Source organism: Lucilia sericata, unplaced genomic scaffold (genome assembly GCF_015586225.1).
Source record: "Lucilia sericata isolate MDLA Ls3-8-SP2 unplaced genomic scaffold, ASM1558622v1 Contig001974F_arrow, whole genome shotgun sequence".
NCBI lineage: Eukaryota > Metazoa > Arthropoda > Insecta > Diptera > Calliphoridae > Lucilia > Lucilia sericata.
In genome coordinates, this window is record NW_023995845.1 from 47,291 (window position 1) to 73,746 (window position 26,456).

At 30.6% G+C, this 26,456-nt stretch overlaps 5 protein-coding genes across 11 annotated transcripts in view; 3 read left to right on the top strand and 2 right to left on the bottom strand.

Annotated features, from left to right (window-relative positions):
- LOC119613102 (F-actin-uncapping protein LRRC16A) overlaps positions 1 to 15,681 on the top strand; it is a 60,027-nt gene extending 44,346 nt beyond the window's left edge. Inside the window, exons 14-22 of one of the 7 annotated variants that reach the window (XM_037969043.1) lie at positions 1,457 to 1,619; positions 4,425 to 4,496; positions 5,105 to 5,125; positions 7,491 to 7,851; positions 7,915 to 8,469; positions 8,559 to 8,672; positions 8,775 to 8,831; positions 11,260 to 11,648; positions 15,137 to 15,681. In XM_037969043.1, the coding sequence (XP_037824971.1) occupies positions 1,457 to 1,619; positions 4,425 to 4,496; positions 5,105 to 5,125; positions 7,491 to 7,851; positions 7,915 to 8,469; positions 8,559 to 8,672; positions 8,775 to 8,831; positions 11,260 to 11,648; positions 15,137 to 15,226 (1,822 nt within the window). In that variant the 3' untranslated portion in view covers positions 15,227 to 15,681. Of the gene's footprint in view, positions 1 to 836; positions 1,351 to 1,456; positions 1,620 to 4,424; positions 4,497 to 5,104; positions 5,126 to 7,490; positions 8,470 to 8,558; positions 8,673 to 8,774; positions 8,832 to 11,259; positions 11,649 to 15,136 lie in introns of those variants that run through there. The other 6 variants (XM_037969047.1, XM_037969041.1, XM_037969045.1 and 3 more) reach the window with 6 other exon arrangements.
- A 1,581-nt stretch (positions 15,682 to 17,262) lies between these two features.
- Positions 17,263 to 18,311, top strand: LOC119613105 (probable U2 small nuclear ribonucleoprotein A'). Its single transcript, XM_037969049.1, has one exon. The coding sequence runs from the start codon at positions 17,404 to 17,406 to the stop codon at positions 18,199 to 18,201; it is 798 nt and encodes a 265-aa protein (XP_037824977.1). The 5' UTR covers positions 17,263 to 17,403; the 3' UTR covers positions 18,202 to 18,311.
- Positions 18,312 to 18,356: 45 nt separating this feature from the next.
- LOC119613107 (respirasome Complex Assembly Factor 1-like) lies at positions 18,357 to 19,491 on the bottom strand. The gene is made up of 3 exons (XM_037969050.1): positions 19,218 to 19,491; positions 18,939 to 19,042; positions 18,357 to 18,872 (listed from the first exon to the last, which is right to left on the bottom strand). The coding sequence occupies exons 1-3, from the start codon at positions 19,329 to 19,331 to the stop codon at positions 18,677 to 18,679; spliced, it is 414 nt and encodes a 137-aa protein (XP_037824978.1). The 5' UTR covers positions 19,332 to 19,491; the 3' UTR covers positions 18,357 to 18,676.
- A 583-nt stretch (positions 19,492 to 20,074) lies between these two features.
- Positions 20,075 to 22,687, top strand: LOC119613104 (hyccin-like). The gene is made up of 2 exons (XM_037969048.1): positions 20,075 to 21,027; positions 21,164 to 22,687. The coding sequence occupies exons 1-2, from the start codon at positions 20,351 to 20,353 to the stop codon at positions 22,287 to 22,289; spliced, it is 1,803 nt and encodes a 600-aa protein (XP_037824976.1). The 5' UTR covers positions 20,075 to 20,350; the 3' UTR covers positions 22,290 to 22,687.
- Positions 22,688 to 24,908: 2,221 nt separating this feature from the next.
- On the bottom strand, positions 24,909 to 26,209 carry LOC119613108 (tRNA N(3)-methylcytidine methyltransferase METTL6-like). The gene has a single exon (XM_037969051.1). It carries the CDS (start codon positions 26,109 to 26,111, stop codon positions 25,251 to 25,253), a length of 861 nt encoding a protein of 286 aa, XP_037824979.1. The 5' UTR covers positions 26,112 to 26,209; the 3' UTR covers positions 24,909 to 25,250.
- Between the last annotated feature and the right edge of the window lie 247 nt (positions 26,210 to 26,456).

The following is a 26,456-nucleotide window of genomic DNA, read 5'->3' on the forward strand; positions in this document are numbered from 1 at the left end:
TATAGTAAGGACTATGGAGAAGTCTATAGTTTGGACTATAGAGAAGTCTATAGTTTGGACTATAGCGAAGTCTATAGTCTGGACTGTAGAGAAGTCTATAGTCTGGACTATAGAACAGTCTATAGTCTGGACTATAGAACAGTCTATAGTCTGGACTATAGAGCAGTCTATAGTCTGGACTATAGAGCCAGTCTATAGTCTGGACTATAGAGTAGTCTATAGTTTAGATTATAGAGATTTCTATTATTTAAACTATAGAGATATCTATAGTATGGACTATTGAATAGTCTACAGTCTAAACTATAGAACTGTATAGAGAAGTCTATAATCTGGACTATAGAGTAGTCTATAGTCTGGATTGTAGAGTAGTCTATAGTCTGGACTGTAGAGTAGTCTATAGTCTTGACTATAGAGTAGTATTTTATCTTGTCTATAGATCAGTATATTGTCTGGACTATACAACAGTCTGGAATATAGTTTGAACTATAGAACTGCGTATACTTTGGACAATAGAACAGTCTTTTATCCGGCCTTTTCTTATTTCAAAAACCACAAACGTGGAGATTGCTGGTTTTGCTCCAATACCTTTTATTTGATAGACAAATTTATTACAAACAGGAACTATTATTTTATTATGAATTCATTCTTTTACAAAACTACTTGAGAGCTAATCAGCGAAACAAAACAAAAAATGATTTCCAAACAAAATTTTAACTCTCAGTATTTAATAAAAACAAACAAATAAAAAAGTCACAAAAAATTGTGTGTTTTTAAGCTAAAGTATGGTTGTGCATACGAGAATTAAACAACGCATATTTTTGCACAATCAGTCAGTCTTTCAATACAAAACAAACTCAAATGGCATCGTTAATTAAACGCTAGTTAAAAAAAAAAATAATTAACATTTAACATAACGAAAAATAATAATAATTTATTGAAAGAAAATTAATAAACGTTAATAATTTTGATTACGAAAATGGGACGCTTTAGTAAAACATTTTGTTGTTGTTTCGGTTCGTCCACCTATGAAATAGCACCCGAATCTGATGATTTCAATACTGTGATATTAAAGAATAATCATAAAACCGAAAATGATTTAACGGAAAAATTATTACAAAATCAACAAGTGCAAATAGAAATAAAACCAAAAAATCCACAACAAGAATTGCAAGAAAATCTTAATTGTGAGAAATTATTAAATCGACAACTTAAAGATGAATTACAAACGAAATTGAAAATAAATAACGAACAACAGCAACATGAAAGTGTTGAAAACATTTTAAAATTACAAGAAAAGAATCTTGTAGACGATGATGATGAAGACTTAAAAATCAAGTTTAATCTTAAAAAGTAAATTCTTATTAACTAATTAGTAACATTAATGTATTAAGTTAATTGTTGTGATTTTGTTCTAATTAAATGATTCATTTAATGTTTTTTTATCTTAAAATTCTAGTGAAATTGAACAATCATTGGCAGCTGCCATTTCCGATCGCGCTACAGATGAAGTTTTAGAAGCTTTAACCCGTTATCGTCGTGGTTTGGGTATTGCCGATTCACCCTCCGTTATGTTGGATGAACCACAAACACCAGATATTGTACGCAGTCAATCGAGTCATGTAAGTTTAGTTGTTTTAACTTTGTTAACTAAATGTTTTCTTATTCCATTTACTTGTATTTGATTTTAATTTTTTTCCTTTAAACTAATAATTATTTACATTTTCAACATCTTATTCGTTTTGTAAATAATTCTTGTTGTTATTTATTTACTTAATTTTTTTTGCTCCTCTGCTCTTTTTACGTAAGCTAAATATTTTTCCTATTATTAGTTTTTTTTTTTTGTTCTGTTCTTATCATTGAACATGATAAATTTTTTTATCAATATCAAAACAAAAGTATTATTTTTTTTTTGTTTTGTTTTATTTTCTAATCATTTTTATTTATAGCAGAATTTTTAATGAAGATGTTTGTATATACAATACTTTTTAACTGCTGTTTCAAATCTAACTGGTATTTCATGTTTTTTTTTTTTTTTTTTTTTTCAAATAGTTTTAGTTTTTTATGCTAAATAGTTTATTGTTCTTTGCAAAAAGTGTGTTAGTTTTGCGATGTCATTAATTTTGACACCTTTTTATAACATTCTCTTCAGTCCTTCTTCTTTAATACAAAATAATTTTTAAGACAGGTATTATTGAAAACTTCTTTAGCCATTTTTTAGAGAAATATTAATATTAAGTTTTTTGTGAAATAAAGAATTTTTAGTAAAAAATCAAATTTTTCTTAAAATATAAAAATTTTAGTGAAATTTGACTTTTATAGTAAAAAATCGAATTTTTAGTATAAAATCGGATTTTTAGTGAAATATCAAATTTTTAGTAAAATATTAAATTTTTGGCGAAAAACCGAAATTTTGGTGAAAAATTTAATTTTTATTTATAAATCAATCGAATTTTAAGTGAAAAATCAAAATTTTTATTAAAAAATCAATAGAATTTTTAGTGATAAATGAAATATATAAATAAACTCTGCTTTTCTGATCTAGAACTGAAGTAGAACTGAAGTAGAACTGAAGTACAACTGAACTAGAACTGAACTGGAACTGAACTGAACTAGAATGGAAACTAGAACGGAACTTGAACTAGAACTGAACTAGAACTGAACTAGAACTGAACTAGAACTGAACTAGAACTGAACTAGAACTGAACTAGAACTGAACCTAGAACTGAACTAGAACTGAACTAGAACTGAACTAGAACTGACTAACTGAATAGAACTGAACTAGAACTGAACTAGAACTGAACTAGAACTGAACTAGAACTGAACTAGAACTGAACTAGAACTAGAACTAGAACTGAACTAGAACTGAACTAGAACTGAACTAGAACTGAACTAGAACTGAACTAGAACTGAACTAGAACTGAACTAGAACTGAACTAGAACTGAACTAGAACTGAACTAGAACTGAACTAGAACTGAACTAGAACTGAACTAGAACTGAACTAGAACTGAACTAGAACTGAACTAGAACTGAACTAGAACTGAACTAGAACTGAACTAGAACTGAACTAGAACTGAACTAGAACTGAACTAGAACTGAACTAGAACTGAACTAGAACTGAACTAGAACTGAACTAGAACTGAACTAGAACTGAACTAGAACTGAACTAGAACTGAACTAGAACTGAACTAGAACTGAACTAGAACTGAACTAGAACTGAACTAGAACTGAACTAGAACTGAACTAGAACTGAACTAGAACTGAACTAGAACTGAACTAGAACTGAACTAGAACTGAACTAGAACTGAACTAGAACTGAACTAGAACTGAACTAGAACTGAACTAGAACTGAACTAGAACTGAACTAGAACTGAACTAGAACTGAACTAGAACTGAACTAGAACTGAACTAGAACTGAACTAGAACTGAACTAGAAACTGACTAGACTGAACTAGAACTGAACTAGAACTGAACTAGAACTGAACTAGAACTGGAACTAGAACTGAACTAGAACTGAACTAGAACTGAACTAGAACTGAACTAGAACTGAACTAGAACTGAACTAGAACTGGAACTAGAACTGAACTAGAAACTGAACTAGAACTGACTGAACTGACTAGAACTGAAACTAGAACTGAACTAGAACTGAACTAGAACTGAACTAGAACTGAACTAGAACTGAACTAGAACTGACTAGACTAAACTAGAACTGAACTAGAACTGAACTAGAACTGAACTAGAACGGAACTAGAACGGACTAGAACTGAACTAGAACTGACTAGAACTGACTAGAATGAACTAGAACTGAACTAGAACTGAACTAGAATGAACTAGAACTGAACTAGAATGAACTAGAACTGAACTAGAACTGAACTAGAACTGAACTAGAACTGAACTAGAACTGAACTAGAATGACTAGAACTGAACTAAACTGAACTGGAACTGAACTAGAACTGAACAAGAACAAACAAAATATTACTTACATGATTTGCGTAAATCGATCAATCCAGGAAAGAAAATAGATATTATAACAGATCTTGAATGATTATCACAACTATTTTTAGGACTACCCTTGTTAATGTAGTTGAAAAGAGGTCTATATTGGTAAATCTTAAAGGAAATTTATTGTATTGGATATTGATTGAGTAATACGCTTTTTAATAAAGCTAAGCGCGATATCTTTAATACCTCCGATATATATTTTCATAAAAAGCTAAAAAATATATTATTATTGATCTGTTATAAGAATTTTTTTATTAAACAAATTTTTGCCTAATAATTACAGTTAACCTCTGACGTAACACCAAAAATAAATTTCAGTTCAATAAATGATTTATTTTTAGCAAAGATAACAATAACAATCTAACACAATAAATATGCAAATTTATATAAAAAAAAAAACACTTTTCTTTAATTCTCTTTATAGGACACTGATGGCATGATCATAAGACCGGGTCGAGGTTCCATACTACCCAAACTCGGATTAGAATCACCCACCGTAAGTGTTGATTCAAAACCACCCAGGTGGTTACAATAATTTACAAAAATACATTACAAAAGAAATTAAAATACATACATAAACATATCTAATAGTTCATACATTAAATAAAAACAAAATACATACATATACATTAAAAAATATCATTACATTCTTAGAGAGCTATTGCCATTTAGTCATGGAAAACCAGAATACCATTTCCATCATTTATACACTTAGAAAAATTACTCAAATTGGACATGTGTAAATTTTCTTCTACAAAATATTAAAAAAAATAAATAAAACCAAAAGGAAGTCAATATTGAATGCACTTAGTGAATTTAAATGTTGTTTAAAAAATTTACATTTACATATATATTATTAAGTTTTATTATTATTTGTTTATATATTTATTATTATAAAGAAAAAAAAAACATTACATACATATCCATTTATTTATAATATGTGTCTTTCCCCCTTCTCTTTTCACAACGAAAAAAAATCAAACAAAATTAAAACCAAAATCATTATTCATCCGCTACATAAAATTTAAAAAAAAAATTCAAAACAAAATTCAAATTTTACACTATATAAAACATGTTTTCAAAAATTAATAAAAAATACCACAGAAATTGGAATATCTCAACCTTGTAAGTAGTTTGTCTTGGTAAACAAAAAAAAAAAAACAAAGCATCGTTATTCATTTATCTATCATTAATGTATCAATCTATAGTTTAAAATACGATATTATTTTCTTTTAGTTTAAAATAATTTTAAATTAATGATGGAATTTAATTTTATTAAACTGAACTAGAACTGAACTAGAATTGAAGTAGAACTAAACTAGAACTGAACTAGAACTGAACTAGAATTGAACTAGAACTGAACTAGAACTGAACTAGAACTGAACTAGAACTGAACTAGAACTGAACTAGAACTGAACTAGAACTGAACTAGAACTGAACTAGAACTGAACTAGAACTGAACTAGAACTGAACTAGAACTGAACTAGAACTGAACTAGAACTGAACTAGAACTGAACTAGAACTGAACTAGAACTGAACTAGAACTGAACTAGAACTGAACTAGAACTGAACTAGAACTGAACTAGAACTGAACTAGAACTGAACTAGAACTGAACTAGAACTGAACTAGAACTGAACTAGAACTGAACTAGAACTAAACTGAACTAGAACTGAACTAGAACTGAACTAGAACTAAACTGAACTAGAACTGAACTAGAACTGAACTAGAACTGAACTAGAACTGAACTAGAACTGAACTAGAACTGAACTAGAACTGAACTAGAACTGAACTAGAACTGAACTAGAACTGAACTAGAACTGAACTAGAACTGAACTAGAAATGAACTAGAACTGAACTAGAACTGAACTAGAACTGAACTAGAACTGAACTAGAACTGAACTAGAACTGAACTGAACTGAACTGAACTGAACTGAACTAGAACTGAACTAGAACTGAACTAGAACTGAACTAGAACTGAACTAGAACTGAACTAGAACTGAACTAGAACTGAACTAGAACTGAACTAGAACTGAACTAGAAATGAACTAGAACTGAACTAGAACTGAACTAGAACTGAACTAGAACTGAACTAGAACTTAACTAGAACTGAACTAGAACTGAACTAGAACTGAACTAGAACTGAACTAGAACTGAACTAGAACTGAACTAGAACTGAACTAGAACTGAACTAGAACTGAACTAGAACTGAACTAGAACTGCACTAGAACTGAACTAGAACTGAACTAGAACTGAACTAGAACTGAACTAGAACTGAACTAGAACTGAACTAGAACTGAACTAGAACTGAACTAGAACTGAACTAGAACTGAACTAGAACTGAACTAGAACTGAACTAGAACTGAACTAGAACTGAACTAGAACTGAACTAGAACTGAACTAGAACTGAACTAGAACTGAACTAGAACTGAACTAGAACTGAACTAGAACTGAACTAGAACTGAACTAGAACTGAACTAGAACTGAACTAGAATGAACTAGAACTTAACTAGAACTGAACTAGAACTGAACTAGAACTGAACTAGAACTGAACTAGAACTGAACTAGAACTGAACTAGAACTGAACTAGAACTAAACTAGAACTGAACTAGAACTGAACTAGAACTGAACTAGAACTGAACTAGAACTGAACTAGAACTGAACTAGAACTGAACTAGAACTGAACTAGAACTGAACTAGAACTGAACTAGAACTGAACTAGAACTGAACTAGAACTGAACTAGAACTGAACTAGAACTGAACTAGAACTTAACTAGAACTGAACTAGAACTGAACTAGAACTGAACTAGAACTGAACTAGAACTGAACTAGAACTGAACTAGAACTGAACTAGAACTGAACTAGAACTGAACTAGAACTAAACTAGAACTGAACTAGAACTGAACTAGAACTGAACTAGAACTGAACTAGAACTGAACTAGAACTAAACTAGAACTGAACTAAAACTAAACTTCAACTGACCTAGAACTGAACTAAAACTGAACTAGAACTAAACTAGAACTGAACTAAAACTGATCTAGAATTGAACCGGAAATCAACTGTGCGCAATGAGCATTATCCATCATTGATTTAAGATGAATCCTATACATTGTATAATATGCTTGATACTTATTTGTATAATATTAAATATTTGATTATTTTTTTTTATTTACAACAACTGTAGGTTTTGGTTGAATTATTTTAAAGCATCCACTAGAATTCCTTTTTGTTACGAAAATACTTATTTTATTAGTTTTCATATTTACACACATATTAAGCATTTTTATTTTATTTATTTTTATCTATCATATTGCATTGTTATACATATCTTGCATCAACTCCCCCATTAATTCATAATTAATTTTATACATTTATTTAAATGCATGCATTTTTCATTAAATTTGAAATAATTTCATCTTCTTTCATTGAAATATCTCCTGAATTTGTATAGAATTAATATTAATACTTTTTAAAATGTGTGTATAAATTTAGGCAACACCGCATATGCCCACTAAAAGACGTTCGATAGCGCAACGTAAGGTGCGTCCTCAGTCGGTGGTGGAAAATCTTAGTTTGGGTCATATACCAGATTTGCTCGAGTCACCGTCATCGCATCGCTCCACATCGCAGATGTCGAGACGTGATTCGTCGGTGAATGGTGATAATGGTACGAGCGATAGTAGAGGTGCTTTAGACGATGGGGGTGGTGATGAGTGTTGTGATTCTATAACAGAGCTGCCAAGTGCTTCTTTCCAACTGCAGCATCTAGTCAAGGGGCGTCCCAAACGGGCCAAGACACGTGCACCCACACGACCTTTGGTCGGTATGGAAAGTGGCGGAACTAAAGAAATCGGTGAGGGTCTAGATCAATTCTTTCGACCTGGTTCGGTAACTCCAACAACCCTTACACCCTTAGTATCACCCACATCAGAGGAATGCAGCTCGCTGTCATTTGTCGATAGCCCGACGATGAGTCGCAATGGTAACGATCACATGACCTCCGAAGAAACCACACCTATATTAGAGGAACGTAAACCCATTAAACTGGAGCGTAATTCTCCGCTATTAAGAGGTGCTGCCTGGGCCACACGTTCCCGTTCAACAGATAATCTAGAAAAGTACTCTCCCCAAGTGGGTCGCAAATCGCCTCTGGTTAAAATGCGCACCGAAAGTGGTGGAGCAGGTGGCGATGGCATGGAGTCTTTGCCACATCCTAGTGAACGTTTTTTAAAAGCTTCTTCGGGACGAGAAGATAAAACCCGTTCCCCTAGCACCGATTCCATAAAAAGTCATACCGAGTCTTCAAGTGTAATTGTTAAAACAGGCAATGGTATTTTGCGCACTCCCATTGTTTTGCAGAAACCACGACCTTGGTCTGTGGTGGGCAATGAACCAAAGCAGTCTCAAAGCACAAACTCTGGAAATCTAACAACAGAATCTACAAAAACTACACCAGAAAAACTGGACGAAGGTAGTTGTCCTTATAAAACTAAAAACAAAAATCAATTAATATTTATTCTAAGTTAATTATTATTGTTACTAAATCATACTAATTTCTAGAAGTTGAAGTTGTGCCATTCGGTCAAAGTGGTGGTTCAATTGTGGGCATAAGTCCGGGCATAGCTATTGCTCAAGGTGGTTCTGGTGGTGGTAGTATTGTAGGCATAACACCCGGTAGGTTTTTACTAACAGTTGTACATAATATTTTTAGTTTTATGAGCACATTTGTTTGTATATTATTTATTTATGTGTGCCTTTACGTTTTTGTCATTTTAGGTGCCGCCTTGGAAAAGAAATCTGTTAGAGAACTTGCAGCAGGTCTAAACCGTTTAGGTATGTTAACATTTTCTTTTAGTTTGTAATTATGTGTATGTAAGATAATAGAAATATTAGCTAGTTTAGTTATTTGTTTTTAAATTATTTAAAGAGATTTTTCTTAGATACTTCAGCGTTTCATTTGATGTATTTTTTATTTGTAGTTTAATTTTTTAGAAATTTGTTATAGAAAATAGATTATGAATATATTATGTAGTATGAACTGAATTAGAACTGAACTAGAACTGAACTAGAACTGAACTAGAACTGAACTAGAACTGAACTAGAACTGAACTAGAACTGAACTAGAACTGAACTAGAACTGAACTAGAACTGAACTAGAACTGAACTAGAACTGAACTAGAACTGAACTAGAACTGAACTAGAACTGAACTAGAACTGAACTAGAACTGAACTAGAACTGAACTAGAACTGAACTAGAACTGAACTAGAACTGAACTAGAACTGAACTAGAACTGAACTAGAACTGAACTAGAACTGAACTAGAACTGAACTAGAACTGAACTAGAACTGAACTAGAACTGAACTAGAACTGAACTAGAACTGAACTAGAACTGAACTAGAACTGAACTAGAACTGAACTAGAACTGAACTAGAACTGAACTAGAACTGAACTAGAACTGAACTAGAACTGAACTAGAACTGAACTAGAACTGAACTAGAACTGAACTAGAACTGAACTAGAACTGAACTATAACTGAACTAGAACTGAACTAGAACTGAACTAGAACTGAACTATAACTGAACTAGAACTGAACTAGAACTGAACTAGAACTGAACTAGAACTGAACTAGAACTGAACTAGAACTGAACTATAACTGAACTAGAACTGAACTAGAACTGAACTAGAACTGAACTAGAACTGAACTAGAACTGAACTAGAACTGAACTAGAACTGAACTAGAACTGAACTATAAACTGAACTATAACTGAACTAGAACTGAACTAGAACTGAACTAGAACTGAACTAGAACTGAACTAGAACTGAACTAGAACTGAACTAGAACTGAACTAGAACTGAACTACAACTGAACTAGAACTGAACTAGAACTGAACTAGAACTGAACTAGAACTGAATTAGAACTGAACTAGAACTGATCTTGAATTGAACTAGAACTGAACTAGAACTGACTGAACTAGAACTGAACTAGAACTGAACTAGAACTGAACTAGAACTGAACTAGAACTGAACTAGAACTGAACTAGAACTGAACTAGAACTGAACTAGAACTGAACTAGAACTGAACTAGAACTGAACTAGAACTGAACTAGAACTGAACTAGAACTGAACTAGAACTGAACTAGAACTGAACTAGAACTGAACTAGAACTGAACTAGAACTGAACTAGAACTGAACTAGAACTGAACTAGAACTGAACTAGAACTGAACTAGAACTGAACTAGAACTGAACTAGAACTGAACTGAACTAGAACTGAACTAGAACTGAACTAGAACTGAACTAGAACTGAACTAGAATGAACTAGAACTGAACTAGAACTGAACTAGAACTGAACTAGAACTGAACTAGAACTGAACTAGAACTGAACTAGAACTGAACTAGAACTGAACTAGAACTGAACTAGAACTGAACTAGAACTGAACTAGAACTGAACTAGAACTGAACTAGAACTGAACTAGAACTGAACTGAACTAGAACTGAACTAGAACTGAACTAGAACTGAACTAGAACTGAACTAGAACTGAACTAGAACTGAACTACTGAACTAGAACTGAACTAGAACTGAACTAGAACTGAACTAGAACTGAACTAGAACTGAACTAGAACTGAACTAGAACTGAACTAGAACTGAACTAGAACTGAACTAGAACTGAACTAGAACTGAACTAGAACTGAACTAGAACTGAACTAGAACTGAACTAGAACTGAACTAGAACTGAACTAGAACTGAACTAGAACTGAACTAGAACTGAACTAGAACTGAACTAGAACTGAACTAGAACTGAACTAGAACTGAACTAGAACTGAACTAGAATTGAACTAGAACTGAACTAGAACTGAACTAGAACTGAACTAGAACTAAACTCGAACTGAAATAGAACTGAAACAGAACTAAAGACTTTTGAAATAAAATTATGTAGACATTCGGTCTAGTTTAGTAATTGAATCTTTTTGCAGCTCCTCTAGAATAAATTTGAAAATATGCCAATATCCAAAGAAATAATGTTTATACAACTTTTCAGGATAACTAAGAGTTTTACAAAAAAGTCTTTTGCAGCAGATAAAAAGTGTATTTCCTTAAATTTACCTAAACATTTTAAACACTGCACAATAATTTTTATGTTTATTTCTTTTTTTTTTATTAAAAATAACTTGTTTTTTAATTTTGTATATCATTTTATTTTTTGTTTCATTTTTTTATTTAATTTTTGTAATTAATTACAAATACAAATCATCAAACTTAGATTTACCTTTAAAACCTCAAGTATTACCACGTTCGTTACTAACATCGTCCTCATCATCGGCCATATCTAAAATAAGCAACAACAACAAAACCTCTTCAATGTCCTCGTCAACGACCATAATATCGTCGTCATCGTCATCTACAACTTCGAATGAAATTCAATCGAAAATAATTTCCAGCAGTTGTATAAATAGCGAGACCAACGAAACCATTAGTAAAACAATTATAACTGAGGTACAAAATGGTACAAATGAGGTGCTCAACATACGTAATAGTAAAAAATTAAACTTAAATGATTTCCTTAATGCGGATAACGATAAGACGGCCAATTCAGCGGCCGGTGGTTTGATGAAACGTATTGCTGGCAAAGAAATATCAACAATGTTTGAGGTTTGACAACAATAAAAACACACTTGTTGTGTCTCTCTCTCTCTCTCTATATATATCAGAACAACATTATTGCTACTACATACTACTTTTTATGTCATAAAAATGCGCCTACATTTTAGCATTGGGGCTTTTCACAATAACAATAATAATGCTTTTGAAAATGAAAATTTAAAGCGAACATTTTCAATTTATGAAAAATTCGTTCATATTTAATGCCTTAAAATTCTCTTATAGTTTTTGGCTTTAATACTGTTTTTTTTAACATAATGTCCTGCTGGCTCATAAAACTGTTTTGTCCCCCACCCCTGCCCTCCTTAGTTGACAAATTAATCGACATTGTCATTATTATTATTTGTGTTAAATGTTTACAAAATTTATTTTAAATAATACAAAAAGCTTTAATTATGTTTAAATTTGTTTAATTCTGTCTCTGATTTTATGTTTTCTTTTATTTTAAATAATTATGTAGTTTTTGTTTAAAGTGGAAAGCGGACCATAGACCATACTATAGACAAGAATATAGACTAGAGTATAGACTAAGATATAGACTAGACTATTGACTAGACTATAGACTAGACTATTAACTAGACTATAGACAAGACTATAGACTAGACTATAGATTAGACTATAGACTAGACTATAGACTAGACTATAGACTAGACTATAGACTAGACTATAGACTAGACTATAGATTAGACTATAGACTAGACTATAGACTACACTATAAACTAGACTATAGACTAGACTATAGAGTAGACTATAAACTAGACTAGACTATAGACTAGATTATAAACTAGACTATAGACTAGACTATAGACTAGACTATAGACTAGACTATAGACTAGAGTATAGACTAGACTATAGACTAGACTATAGACTAGACTATAGACTAGACTATTGACTAGACTATAGACTAGACTATAGACTAGACTATAGACTAGACTATAGACTAGACTATAGACTAGACTATAGACTAGACTATATACTAGACTATAGACTAGACTATAGACTAGACTATAGACTAGACTATAGACTAGAATATAGACTAGACTATTGACTAGACTATAGACTAGACTATTAACTAGACTATAGACAAGACTATAGACTAGACTATAGATTAGACTATAGACTAGACTATAGACTACACTATAAACTAGACTATAGACTAGACTATAGAGTAGACTATAAACTAGACTAGACTATAGACTAGATTATAAACTAGACTATAGACTAGACTATAGACTAGACTATAGACTAGACTATAGACTAGAGTATAGACTAGACTATAGACTAGACTATAGACTAGACTATAGACTAGACTATTGACTAGACTATAGACTATACTATAGACTAGACTATAGACTAGACTATAGACTAGACTATAGACTAGACTATAGACTAGACTATAGACTAGACTATAGACTAGACTATATACTAGACTATAGACTAGACTATAGACTAGACTATAGACTAGACTATAGACTAGACTATAGACTAGACTATAGACTAGACTATAGACTAGACTATAGACTAGACTATAGACTAGACTATAAACTAGACTATAGACTAGACTATAGACTAGACTATAGACTAGACTATAGACTAGACTAAAGACTAGACTATAGACTAGACTATAGACTAGACTAAAGACTAGACTATAGACTAGACTATAGACTAGACTATAGACTAGACTATAGACTAGGCTATAGACTAGACTATAGACTAGACTATAGACTAGACAATAGACTAGACTATAGACTAGACAATAGACTAGACTATAGACTAGACTAGACTATAGACTAGACTATAGACTAGACTAGACTATAGACTAGACTATAGACTAGACTATAGACTAGTCTATAGACTAGACTATAGACTAGACTATAGACTAGACTATAGACTAGATTATAGACTAGACTATAGACTAGACTATAGACTAGACTATAGACTAGATATAGACTAGACTATAGACTAGACTATAGACTAGACTATAGACTAGACTATAGACTAGACTATAGACTAGACTATAGACTAGTCTATAGACTAGACTATAGACTAGACTATAGACTAGACTATAGACTAGATTATAGGACTAGACTATAGACTAGACTATAGACTAGACTATAGACTAGACTATGGACTAGACTGTAGACTAATTATAGGCTGGACTATAGACTAGACTATAGACTGGAATGTAGACTGGAATGTAGACTAGACTATAGACTGCACTATAGACTAGACTATAGACTAGACTATAGACTAGACTATAGACTAGACTATAGACTAGACTATAGACTAGACTATAGACTAGACTATAGACTAGACTATAGACTAGACTATAGACTAGACTATAGACTAGACTATAGACTAGACTATAGACTAGACTATAGACTAGACTATAGACTAGACTATAGACTAGACTATAGACTAGACTATAGACTAGACTATAGACTAGACTATAGACTAGACTATAGACTAGACTATAGACTAGACTATAGACTAGACTATAGACTAGACTATAGACTAGACTATAGACTAGACTATAGACTAGACTATAGACTAGACTATAGACTAGACTATAGACTAGACTATAGACTAGACTATAGACTAGACTATAGACTAGACTATAGACTAGACTATAGACTAGACTATAGACTAGACTATAGACTAGACTATAGACTAGACTATAGACTAGACTATAGACTAGACTATAGACTAGACTATAGACTAGACTATAGACTAGACTATAGACTAGACTATAGACTAGACTATAGACTAGACTATAGACTAGACTATAGACTATAGACTAGACTATAGACTAGACTATAGACTAGTCTATAGACTAGACTATAGACTAGACTATAGACTAGACTATAGACTAGATTATAGACTAGACTATAGACTAGACTATAGACTAGACTATAGACTAGACTATGGACTAGACTATGGACTAGACTGTAGACTAAACTATAGGCTGGACTATAGACTAGACTATAGACTGGAATGTAGACTAGACTATAGACTGCACTATAGACTAGACTATAGACTTGACTATAGACTAGACTATAGACTAGACTATAGCCTAGACTAGAGACAAGATATAGTCTAGACTATAGATTAGACCATAGACTAGACTATAGACTAGACTATAGACAAAATATAGACTAGACTATTAACTAGACTGTTGACTAGACTATAGACTAGTCTAGTCGACCACCATAATTATTTAATGTTATTATTAGTCCTATCTGTTTTGAGTTTGTTTTAAAATTAATGTATTTTTTACTGTTTTTGTAATTTTAAAATATTGTGTTAAAAACTCTAATCTAAACTAAAACATTACATTAACAAAACACAGCTGCATGTCATTTTATATGTCTAACGTTATTTGTTTTTTTTTCTGTTTAAATAAATAAATACAAAACTATGTTATACATCACTTTAAGCTAAAATATTTGTATTATATAAAATTTCAATATATTTTATAGGAGAAATTAGTTGAAGGCCTACAACGATCCTCTATACGACGGACTTTTAGAGATACACAATATACCAAAGAGGATGTCGTTGATTTATAAAACCCAACAATTTAAGAAAATTAAAAACAATCTCCCCAAAAACCAAAAACAAGCAAAAACAATAAATAAATATTTTTTTATATATAAAAAAACGCCTTAAATTTTGGTTAAAACTTTTTACTTTAACGAAATATGTTTCCAAAACTGTGCAATTTTCTATTCTACTACTTTTTTTAGTATTTTTCTTAACTGGCGTGTAATATTTATTACAATGTTTATTTTTATTATTATTTTTTAATTTTTAGTTTTTAAGTTTAATATTTTAAGTAAAATAAAGTATTCCATTTTTATTTTGTAATATATTATTTATAAAATGTATTTAAACAAAAACAATATACATGCATATAGATTTAAATGAAACAAACGAACATATTTTTATACTATAATTTATAACTTTCCCCCTTGTGGTCTTCTTTTTATATTAAAATATACATATTTATGTAAATTGTCTATAAGTCTTTATACTTTTTTTTTTTAATTATTATAATTATTGAACAAAAACAAAAATAAAACAAACAACCAATCGTACATAACATAAATAACTGATATTACAGTACACCTTCTAGTTTTTTTACTATTTCTTCTTTAATTTTCCATAATTGCAATTAAGTGCCAAGGTTTTTTTTAAATAATTTTTGTTCATAATAGAAATTTTCAATCTATTTATGAAAAACAATTACTTTGCAGACTTTATAAGTAAAATTGAAACAATTAAAAAGAAATCTAGATTTTCGATCTTTTTAAAACTCCATTTTTAGACATTAACACTTAGAAGTGCTAAATTTAAATAAGTTTACAACTTTTCCACTTTCTAATAAGAAAAATATTAAACTCCCTTAATTATGTTAATAAAATTTTTATTTACAAAACATTCACAACAGTAGAAGTAGTTTTTGCAAGCATTAATAATGAAAAACAAAAAAAGACACCAAATTAAATATTAAATTAAAAATTTGAAAAATTAGTTTTTTTTTTCTTTTTTGTAGCACAAAGTAAAATATTAAAGAGCAAAAATATTTAGTAAAAAACGAATTTTCTTATTAAGAAAACAAATGGAAAATACAAAATTATTATACAACAACAACAAAAATTATGAATTTTGAAAACTAATGAAAGTTATTAAAATATAAAAATAAAAAGAACTGCCCCCACCAGTTGTGAAAATAAAACATACAAAAAATTTCAACGACAATTTTCAGACTAAAGCGAAAAAGAAAAGAAACACAAAATCGATAAATTAAATTAAACGATGTTTAAGTTAATAAGAAAAAACAGCACACTCCCAAATAAACAAATACACAATAAAATGTAAACATTTTTGAAATTTTTCGAAAAAGAAAATTTAGTAATTAAAAAAATAAAAATAAAATTAAAAAAAAAAACATTTATTTTGTTTTATTGAAAACTAGCTATACTGGCTATAGCTAGTTTTGCTACCTAAAGCTACCCTAAAAGCAATATAAAAAAACCCACTTAACGATTTTGAAATTTCTAACTACAATAGTTATCCAGTTCGCCTATTTCTATCTTTCTATGAAAAATTTGAATTATCTAACAGTTTTCAAGATATACGAAATTTTTTATTTAATTCAATCCCCTCATTGAAAGTCCGTCCGTTATTCTCTAAATGTTCACATGAATGTCAAAGTTCTTCATGTAAAATTTGAATTTGATTCTAGCTTTAATAGTTTCTCAGATATACAAATTTTTCTATTTAATTCATGTGGGGGCTTCAAGCTTCCCAGATGAATGTCCGCCCTTTTTCCTTAAAAATGTACAGATGAAATTGCAGAATTTTTCCTTCAAACAGATTCTGTTTGATGTCCCATTTGAAATACATATGTTTGAAGAAATAGGAAATACTGGTTTGTCAAACAACAATGTATTTTTCGTGTTTGCTACAAACACAAATAGTTTGAAGTGCTACCAGAGAAAAACTTGAAGTTGCCAGAACTCTAATATAAGGTATTCAGCGATTTTAATCACATGTAGCAGTTTTTATCACCTTGTTAACCCTACTCTCTCAACTATAGTTTGACAGTTTCTCACTTCACAGTGAATGATTTTTTTGCAAGAAGAAGAATTAAAAGAACGCTGTTGTTTTTATCCAAAAAGTTTTACAATTTTTTCACAAAATAATACATTATTTCGTAAATATCCTTTAAATACTTTACAAAATGGTGAAATTAACACCCGAACTTATAAATCAATCAATGCAATTTATAAACCCTTGTCGAGAACGTGAATTAGATTTACGCGGCTATAAGATACCACAAATTGAAAATTTGGGAGCCACGCTTGACCAGTTCGATACAATAGATTTGTCCGACAATGATCTCAGAAAATTAGATGGTCTTCCCTATTTACCACGTCTGAAGTGTTTATTACTGAATAATAATCGTATACTACGTATAGGTGATGATCTGCAGGAGTGTGTGCCTAACCTAAATTCGGTAATTTTAAGCGGCAATAATTTGCAGGAATTGGGCGATTTGGAGCCTCTGGCACAACTAACACATTTAGAGACCTTGTGTTTGCTTATGAATCCGGTGTCTACCAAACCTTACTACAGAGAGTATATGGCTTATAAATTTCCACATTTACGCTTATTGGATTTTAGGAAAATCAAGCAAAAGGATCGCAAAACTGCTTTGGAGTTCTTCCGTTCTAAACAGGGTAAAGAAATGTTAAAGGAAATAGCTAAAAAATCGAAATTAAGTGCTGCAGCAGCGGCACTAGCGGAAGCAACGGGTAAATCAACTGGCAGTGCGGGTGGACGGTTTGCCAATCCAGAAGATTTGCAACGCATTAGGGAAGCAATCAAACGTGCCAGTTCATTGCAAGAAGTAGAAAGATTATCACAAATCTTGCAAAGTGGTCAAATACCCGATAATTTTGTTTTAGGTCAAAATGGTTCCACACAAAATGGTAATACTAATAATAGTACAACACAAGAAGTGGCAATGGAACATTAGTGTTTAAAACATCTTTTTAATTTAAAATATTTAGTTTTCTGTGAATTCAAAGTGAACAATATAAACAAGCGAACCAATGAAGTAAAGAAGTTTTTTTATTTTAAAATAAACCATTTTATTTCTTCCAAATTTTTCATAGAAAAATAAAGAATTTCTCAAGAGGAGTAGTAAGTATATATTGGCTATATTAGAAGAGTAATTTGTTGTTATATTTTAAGAAACAATTACAAACAAAAAAGCAAGAATGACTTAAAAATTAAGAAACAAGTTTATGTTACAAATGAAAATAGTTTAACATAGGTTGTTAAATATTTTATGATAATTTTTGTTAAATTTGTAATTTCTTTGTGGCGTAAGGAATCATTCATTTACTTTTAATGGACAAATTAAAACAGGAATCAATTTATATTAACTACTACTATTTATCTATGTTTGTGAATTGCTTTTTTTTAGTTCTTTTGTTATAAGGGTAGGACTAACGACCTTTGGCTTCCATTATGGCATCGTAATGAAGACCGGTATAGAAAATAATCCACGTTACTAGAAAACCAGCAAACGAAGTCATAAAACCTTCTTTAATCAATTCCCAAGCACCGCCATAGGCTTCTTCGTCAATATTTTGAAAATTAATGGCATAAATGTAAACGACAGCACAACTGATACCAGCAAACCTGAAAAAAATAAAAGGAATGTTAGTGATATTAGCTTTTGAGATCATTGTTTTCATTTATACTCACAATACTAAACCTAAAAAGCCTTTAAGTGGTACAATACCCCAGATTACACCTAAAATAATGCCAAAAATTTGACGGGACCAATAGATGACATCCAAAAATTCATCCTAGAGTAAAAAAAGTGGATACATATAATTAAACACATACATAAATAAGCACTTAAATTCCAATTGGAAGTTACTGGGCAATTTCATTATCTATTGCTTAAATACGTTTATTTGTATAACCAGATAAATTAACACTGCCAGCATGTTTTCATGATTATCGAAAAAATTTTCTTACCTTATCCGGCCACTCAGATTTTGCTGTCAAAGCTCTATTGCAAATTTCTTTAATTGATGAGGACTTGGCACTACCACTTGTATTGTGTTGAATGGTATTTGTTCTTGTAGACATTTTCACTGTCAATTTTTAATTCAACTTAGAAGATAGAAATAAAAGGAGTAAAATAAATACAGAAATTAATTAAATGCAATTTCACTCGAAATATATTAAAAACTTCGACGTGTGATTACTGTTGGACTGTGCGGGACAAAACGAATATAGAACATAAATGTCAAAATGACATTTAATCATTAACATATGACAGGGATGGATGTGTTAATAGCATTAACCATTTCTAATGTAAAGTGCTGTGATTAAAAAATTAAAATTTTCATTAAAAAAAATAAATTTATAATAAAATTGTTGAATTTCAATTAAATTTTTTAATGAACCTTAAGTACATAAATTATAAGGATATTGTTTAGATATTGTTTTCGTACCACAGACAAATTTACCAACTCTGAAAAATATAAATCTTTTAATAACATAGCTGTCAAATTTTCTGAAACGGGGTGACTCATATATAAAACAAAGTTCACTTTAACACACCTTGTTTTTATTATTAGTGTTGATAACTTGTTTTTGTCAAAACAGCAAAATATATACATAGTGCAAAATGTGTACTTTAATGCATATAAAATTTTAAATAAAGTAATTTACTATATTTTGAGCTTTTGTTAACTTTATTTGATTCAGAAACCTTAAAAAATAATGTCATCAATTAATTCCAACAAGAACTATACCCATTTATTTGCAATAAATCGCTGCATAGTCATCACTGCTTAATTACCCGATGTGTCAAAGAAAGACAAGTGCAGAGAAAAAGAGAAAAAACAACATTACGTCAAAACAACTAAAATATTTTTTTTTTTTAGAAAAAAAAAAGCAGCCAAAGAAATTTTACCAATTTTTGTGATTAATTACGAGTGAAAAAGTAGAAAAAATATATGTAATTTTTATTGCTAACAAAAGAAAAACTTAGTAAAAATTGTTGTCAACCAAACTGCCTCTATTTACTGTTGTTGAACAGCAGCAGACATTGTGTAAAATAATTGAAGGTGTTCGTTCGTTCGAGTGCTGAATACTGAGTAATGGCAGAATCAATAGTCCAAGATTGGTTGACGGATTTTCAACGTATACAGGGTCAACCTTCAGAGGTTAAAGATTTTGCCAATGAACATGACAGTGATTCGGAAATAGCTGAAGCAATTTTTACCATTTTGCATGATCGTCAAAGGCATGAATCATTGGTTCATGATATTTGCCAACAGTTGTTGGCCTTCTATCGTAGCACCGAAAAATCATTACAAAAGTTCCCGTTACAATTTATACCTGTTCTAATCTATACGTACCTGCATGCCGTTGCCGGTGGTGATAAAAAAGGTGTACGTAGTTTGGAAACACTTTTAATCTGCATTTACAATGGTGAAGTGTCTACGGAGGAGGGGGGCGAACGGGTGGTACAATTTCGTATGCCTATTCTAGCTCAGGCCTCTGTGTATCATGAAGAAAAGAATTTACCATTGACTGATTTGCGACGCTGGGAAGAGAATTGTAATCGTGAAGTAAAATGGGGTCCACATCAGCGCATCGAAGCGATTACAGCCCAAAATCGTTTGAGAATAATGACCGCTTTATTGTTTTGCTATAATCAACAAGTTAGTTTAACTCAAAAATCAGCACTCATACACTTGTGCCGAGTGTCCTCACAATTGGTGACAGAAGGATTCAATACGAAATCAACTCATGCTCATAGGATCTCATATGGGTAAGTGATAATATAATGAGGTTAATGGGACGTTTGTAATTTAATCGATAATATTTGAATCATAAAAAAATCTAGATAAATCATTACTTTTCATTGTATATTATATAAACTTTTGTTTTAACTTTTTTGTCCTTAGCTCGGATCCTTCACTAATGCCTAAATCCATGATACCGCGCATTCCATTATCATCAGCATTCCTTGTGGAATTAGTGCATGCCATTTATTTTGCCATGTTTAATGGTTTTGGTACTGTGGCCATCCAAACACTGGAAGATATACATAATAGAGCGTGCTTTGAAATGTACACTGAATTGATACTAATCACTAGTGCAGTACGTAACTCTCTGCATGCCAATCCCTCAGGCCAGCCCAGTGATGGTCCCATGGGCCTGAGCGTAGCTCTAACACCATCCACCAATACTGTAACCACCGCTGTCTCAAAATCAATGATAACAAATGCATCATTCCGTACGAAAAAATTACCCGATGATATACCTATCCAAGTGCAAGATCTTACAATGCCACAGGCGCCTCAACAGCTGGCCAGTGTGACAGAAGAAACTGCCGAACAAACACAAAATGCCAAAGAAGGCAAGGAATCGGGTCAAGGTTCACGCAATTCCATTATACGACCTAGCATGGAGGGCATTAAGGCCCAAGCTCATAAAGCCTTGATAGCAGGTTTCAAAAAATCCAAAGGCAAAGAGAAGGACAAAGACAAGGATGCCGGCGATGCTACAACTGGTGCTCATCAAACAAACGGCAATGCTGCCACAAATAACATAGACAGTAGTACTAAACCACCGCAACGAAAACTAGATAAACACATGCAACGCAATTCCCTAATGCAACTGCAAATGGAAAGCTCTTCTTCGGAGTTTGAAAAGAGTCCGGGACCGGTGAAGGGCAAAACTTACGAATCATTAGATACCATGGAAATGTTGCCAATGCAATCGTTATTGGCAAACGAAAGCGGTAGTGGCAGTTTTAGCATTGACAGTGATTTAAATGGTGGTGCTCTTGTAACAGGTACAAACGTTAGTTCAGGCTTAGGAGGTGGTGGTGGTGGTGTTGTTGTGGGCGGTAGTGTCGTTGGTGGTCTAACAAATAATAGCAATAATAATAGTACAACAACTACCACCTCTTTAACTAGCAGTGACCTGTTAACTACAAAAAGTTTCGATTCCAGTATTGAACTACCACCACTCAGTGCAACGCCCGGTATTGTGGGGGTAAAAACGAATGATACACTTGTGGATTAGTGCTTTTCTAAGGCTTCCAGTGGCCTAGGCTACTTATATTATGGTTAAAATCTAATTTCACCTGTTTAATAGCATACATACAAAATTATCTCTTATTTAATGGTGATCATTGGTACAAACAAGACTTTATTTTGTTTGTTTTTTTTTATTTAATTTATTTACGGGTGAAGCAGGTGTTTTGTTTTATGTTTGTATTTTTTTTTTAAATTACATAGCTATGTATATGTATAGATATGTACATTAAGATTAAAGCACTTTTTGTTCTATTGTGCCAATGACTTACAAGGTATTCCATACGTTTGTATGAGCATTTTATTAAATTTTTAATTTTAAACTTAAAAACAAAATTGATGAAAAACATAACTTGTTGATTAATAAATTGAGATTGTTGAACTTAATTTAAAAGTATAACTAAATGGAACAAAATAATTAAAAATTAAAAAAAAAAACACAGTACTAAATACATATGTATTTGCGTTATGTTAACAAGCTTAAGTTTGTGTTAAATTAAATGAAAATATATTAACTAAAAACACACATACTTATATAATAATTATTATAATTTATTGCTTAAATAGCTTCTGTGTTTTATTTTCTTTACGACAATTTTTTTATTTCACTTTAACTATCACTTTATTGTTATTTAGGTATAATATTTAAAACTTATTGTTTTTATTCTATTTGATTAACAAAATTTTTATTAAATAAAAATCATTATTATATGAAAACACTTTAATTAAAAACTTTTATTACAGTTTTTCTAATATCAACTACACTTTAATAACAATTTGTCATGAATATGTATATTTGTTTGTTTTCATTTTTATATAACTTCTATATAAATAGAAAGTTTTGTGAAATATAAATTAAGTATTTTATTGTTGTTTTTTATAATTTTAAATTATTTAAGACATAATTTTTTAAACTATTATTGTAAAAATTTGTTATTAATTATAAATTTTTAAATAATTATTAAATTATATAACTTTCGAATTACTAAAACAATACAAAAAAAAAACAAAATCTTCTCAGATAATCCATTCAAAAATAGTTAATTAGGCTAAAAAAAATCGTGTCATTGAATATTCTTTAATTATTTTAGATATAAAATATTTCCTTTACATACATTTTAAAGCCGCCAGGCTAATTTTTCAGCAAAATTAATATAAAATTGTAATTTTTTATTTTAGGATCGGGCCGTTTAAACATTTACATTGATATTGAAGAAATTAACAATTACAAATCGTTTACAACACAATTTTAGCTTTAATATTGCAATTTTAGATTTATTTACAAAATAAAATTTTTAAAATGCAGTTAATTATCTTGTACAAATTGTAAAAAATTTCTCAACTTTCAAAATTTCGTATTGAATTTTATTGTTTATTTTAGAACATTCTTGTGAAAACCATTCTATTGAAAAACAAATACTGCAGAAGAAAAACAATTCATAACTGGAATGAATTTTGTAGTAAATAGTACGAAAAGAGCATCATGACTGTTTTTTTAACAAACCGTTTTCATTCAGAATAAGAAAACTTCATAAATAGTATGATTTTGTACATGACTGTTCGAAAATAGTATGATTTTCTTAAATGTTTCATATTATCTTTTAATCAGATTCTACCTATAAACTATTGACTAGACTATTTTACTATAGTAAACTATAGACTGGACTATAGACTAGACTGTAGATGAGACTATAGACAAGACTATTGACTAGATTATTGACAAGACTACTGACTAGACTATTGACTAGATTATAGAGTAGAGAGTAGACAATAGAATACACTATTGTCTAGTCTATAGAACAGACTATAGACAAGACTATTGACTAGACTCTGGATTAGACCGTAGACCAAACAATATACATACTAGACTATTAACTAAGCTATAGATTAGATTATTGACTAAACTATACACTGAACTATTGACTAGATTATTGGCTAAACTATATACTAGACTTAACTATAGACTTGACTATTGACTAGACTTTATACTAGACTATAGACTTTACTATTAACTAGACTATAACCAGCTGTTTTTTTAACAAATAAAGTTTTGCTTATTTAAATCTAAAATTGCAATTCTAGAGAATAAATATTGTGATTGTTCGTTCGTTAACCCTATCCCTTTAGCCAGTTAAACAATAGTTATTATTTCTTTAATACTTATACACCAACATGTTCTATAAGTCAAGTAGAATTAAATTATAAGAAATCATTTTAGATCATATTATTTCTAACATGATAATTTTTAATACTTTTAATTTTAATTGTCTAATAGAACAGTGGGCATTATGTGAATTAATAAAATAATATTTATATATGTATATATTTGTGTGATAAAAATTAAAAACCAAATATATATAAATATTATGTATATTAAATATAATTTAAAAACAAACTTATGAACATCATAAATGTATTTATTGAACGTTAATTAAAATAAAATTAAAACAAAAACAAAAATTAAACTCATGTTATTATCAATTGAAAATGAAAATTAAACTATTGCATATAAATTGAATAAAAACCATACACTATATACATATATTCAAATAAAAAACTATATAATAATTGCAAAGATAATAAATATATTAAAAAAAAAACAAATTACTTAGATAGACAGATGAGGATCTTTTATTTAACAAAGTAAATAATTAAGAATTATAATTTTTTCGATCGAAAAAATGCTCTGTGGTAAAATGTAGATTTTGTCGTGTTCTGCGAAATGGGCTCGATATTTATAGATAAAATAAATATCTACCACAATTTGTGGTAATACGCATTGATTCCCAGTCCGTGTACGATTGAAATAAATACATATTTTATGAATAATATTTGCTAATCTTTGACAGAATTAGCACTTAATTAATGATACAATTTCTCAATTTAAATAATGAAAGAAAACACCTAATTGTTGTACCCAAAAAAGAACATTTATTTAGAAACACTAAACTTACAATTTCCTAAATTTACCCTGTAAAAATATTCTAGGAACATCAATACCCTCCTTTACATTCAATGTACGACGATGAACATAACAATTACTTAATATCTCGAAACCATTATCCCTAAACAAGTTCGCCAATTCCTGTTCAGCAAAATAATAACTTCTTGTGCCATCCTGACGCATGTAGAAATTTTCCGCAATTTTATGTCCCGATTTAAATCTTAACTGAGCCATGTCATAACGTCCATAATCTCGGAAGAGCACAATACCACCAGACTTTAAAACTTTATATAAGTTTTTGATAACAGTGTCAAATTTTTCCGGTGTTATGGCGGATAAAACAAAAATCATAGATATTATATCTAAACTCTCGGCGGGAATATTGTCATGTATGGTTTGCGTGGTAATGTCACATTGAAATGCTTTAATTTTATTTTCATCATACTTAGGATTGGAACGTACAAACTCTACAGCACGTGGTGAAAAATCACAGGCATAGAAGTAGTTGTTTAACTGACCCAATGCTTCCAGTTCCTCCATTAGTGGGTACACAAAATTGCCAACACCACAGCCAACTTCTAAAAGTTTTCTACATCCCTGTAAACTGGATGCATCCACATCTTCTTGTATTAGTTCTTGGAACTCCCGTGTTGTCCATCGTCTATCCTTAAAGAAACGTGTTTCATTACGCTTATAGAAAAGATCCCAATGTTTTTGTGCCTGCGCCTCTAGTTGACGTGCCTTAAATTCGGGTATTAATCGTTTATTTTGTTCCGTAAGCTTTTGTTTTTCATCATCAGTTAGTGATTTTTCACTTGTGGTAAATACATCCTCTATTAATTGATTATTATTATCTAAATTGTCCATATTTTTTGTTTATTTTTGAGAAGAATTGAAATATTAACAATTTCACGTTGTTGTTAGTGTTATGTGCAGAGCCCTGCGCCGACAACTAAATATGTCGGCGCGACTGACACTAAATATGTCGGCGGCGGATTAAAATCGACTGTAAGCCGGCTAAGTTTTCAACTACGTTTAGTTTTTAATTTTTCAACGATTTTAAATAAAAACGGAATCCGAGAGATCAGAAAGCGGGATTTTGGAAGCAAATATATTGTTTATAACAACAAAACAGAGCAAGCTCAAAAGTTGTGTGAGAAATTATGCAGGGATGAATAAAAAATTCTTAAAAATTAAAAACAAATCCTTTCT

Excerpts from the sequence above, each read along its gene's own strand:
- LOC119613105 (XM_037969049.1), top strand. The coding sequence starts at position 17,404 with ATGGTGAAATTAACACCCGAACTTATAAATCAATCAATGCAATTTATA.
- LOC119613108 (XM_037969051.1), bottom strand. The coding sequence starts at position 26,111 with ATGGACAATTTAGATAATAATAATCAATTAATAGAGGATGTATTTACC.
- LOC119613107 (XM_037969050.1), bottom strand. The coding sequence starts at position 19,331 with ATGTCTACAAGAACAAATACCATTCAACACAATACAAGTGGTAGTGCC. Across the intron at positions 19,043-19,217 it reads AATCTGAGTGGCCGGATAAG|GATGAATTTTTGGATGTCAT; the intron begins GTAAGAAAATTT and ends TTTTTACTCTAG. Across the intron at positions 18,873-18,938 it reads GGCTTTTTAGGTTTAGTATT|GTTTGCTGGTATCAGTTGTG; the intron begins GTGAGTATAAAT and ends TATTTTTTTCAG.
- LOC119613104 (XM_037969048.1), top strand. The coding sequence starts at position 20,351 with ATGGCAGAATCAATAGTCCAAGATTGGTTGACGGATTTTCAACGTATA. Across the intron at positions 21,028-21,163 it reads GCTCATAGGATCTCATATGG|CTCGGATCCTTCACTAATGC; the intron begins GTAAGTGATAAT and ends TTTTGTCCTTAG.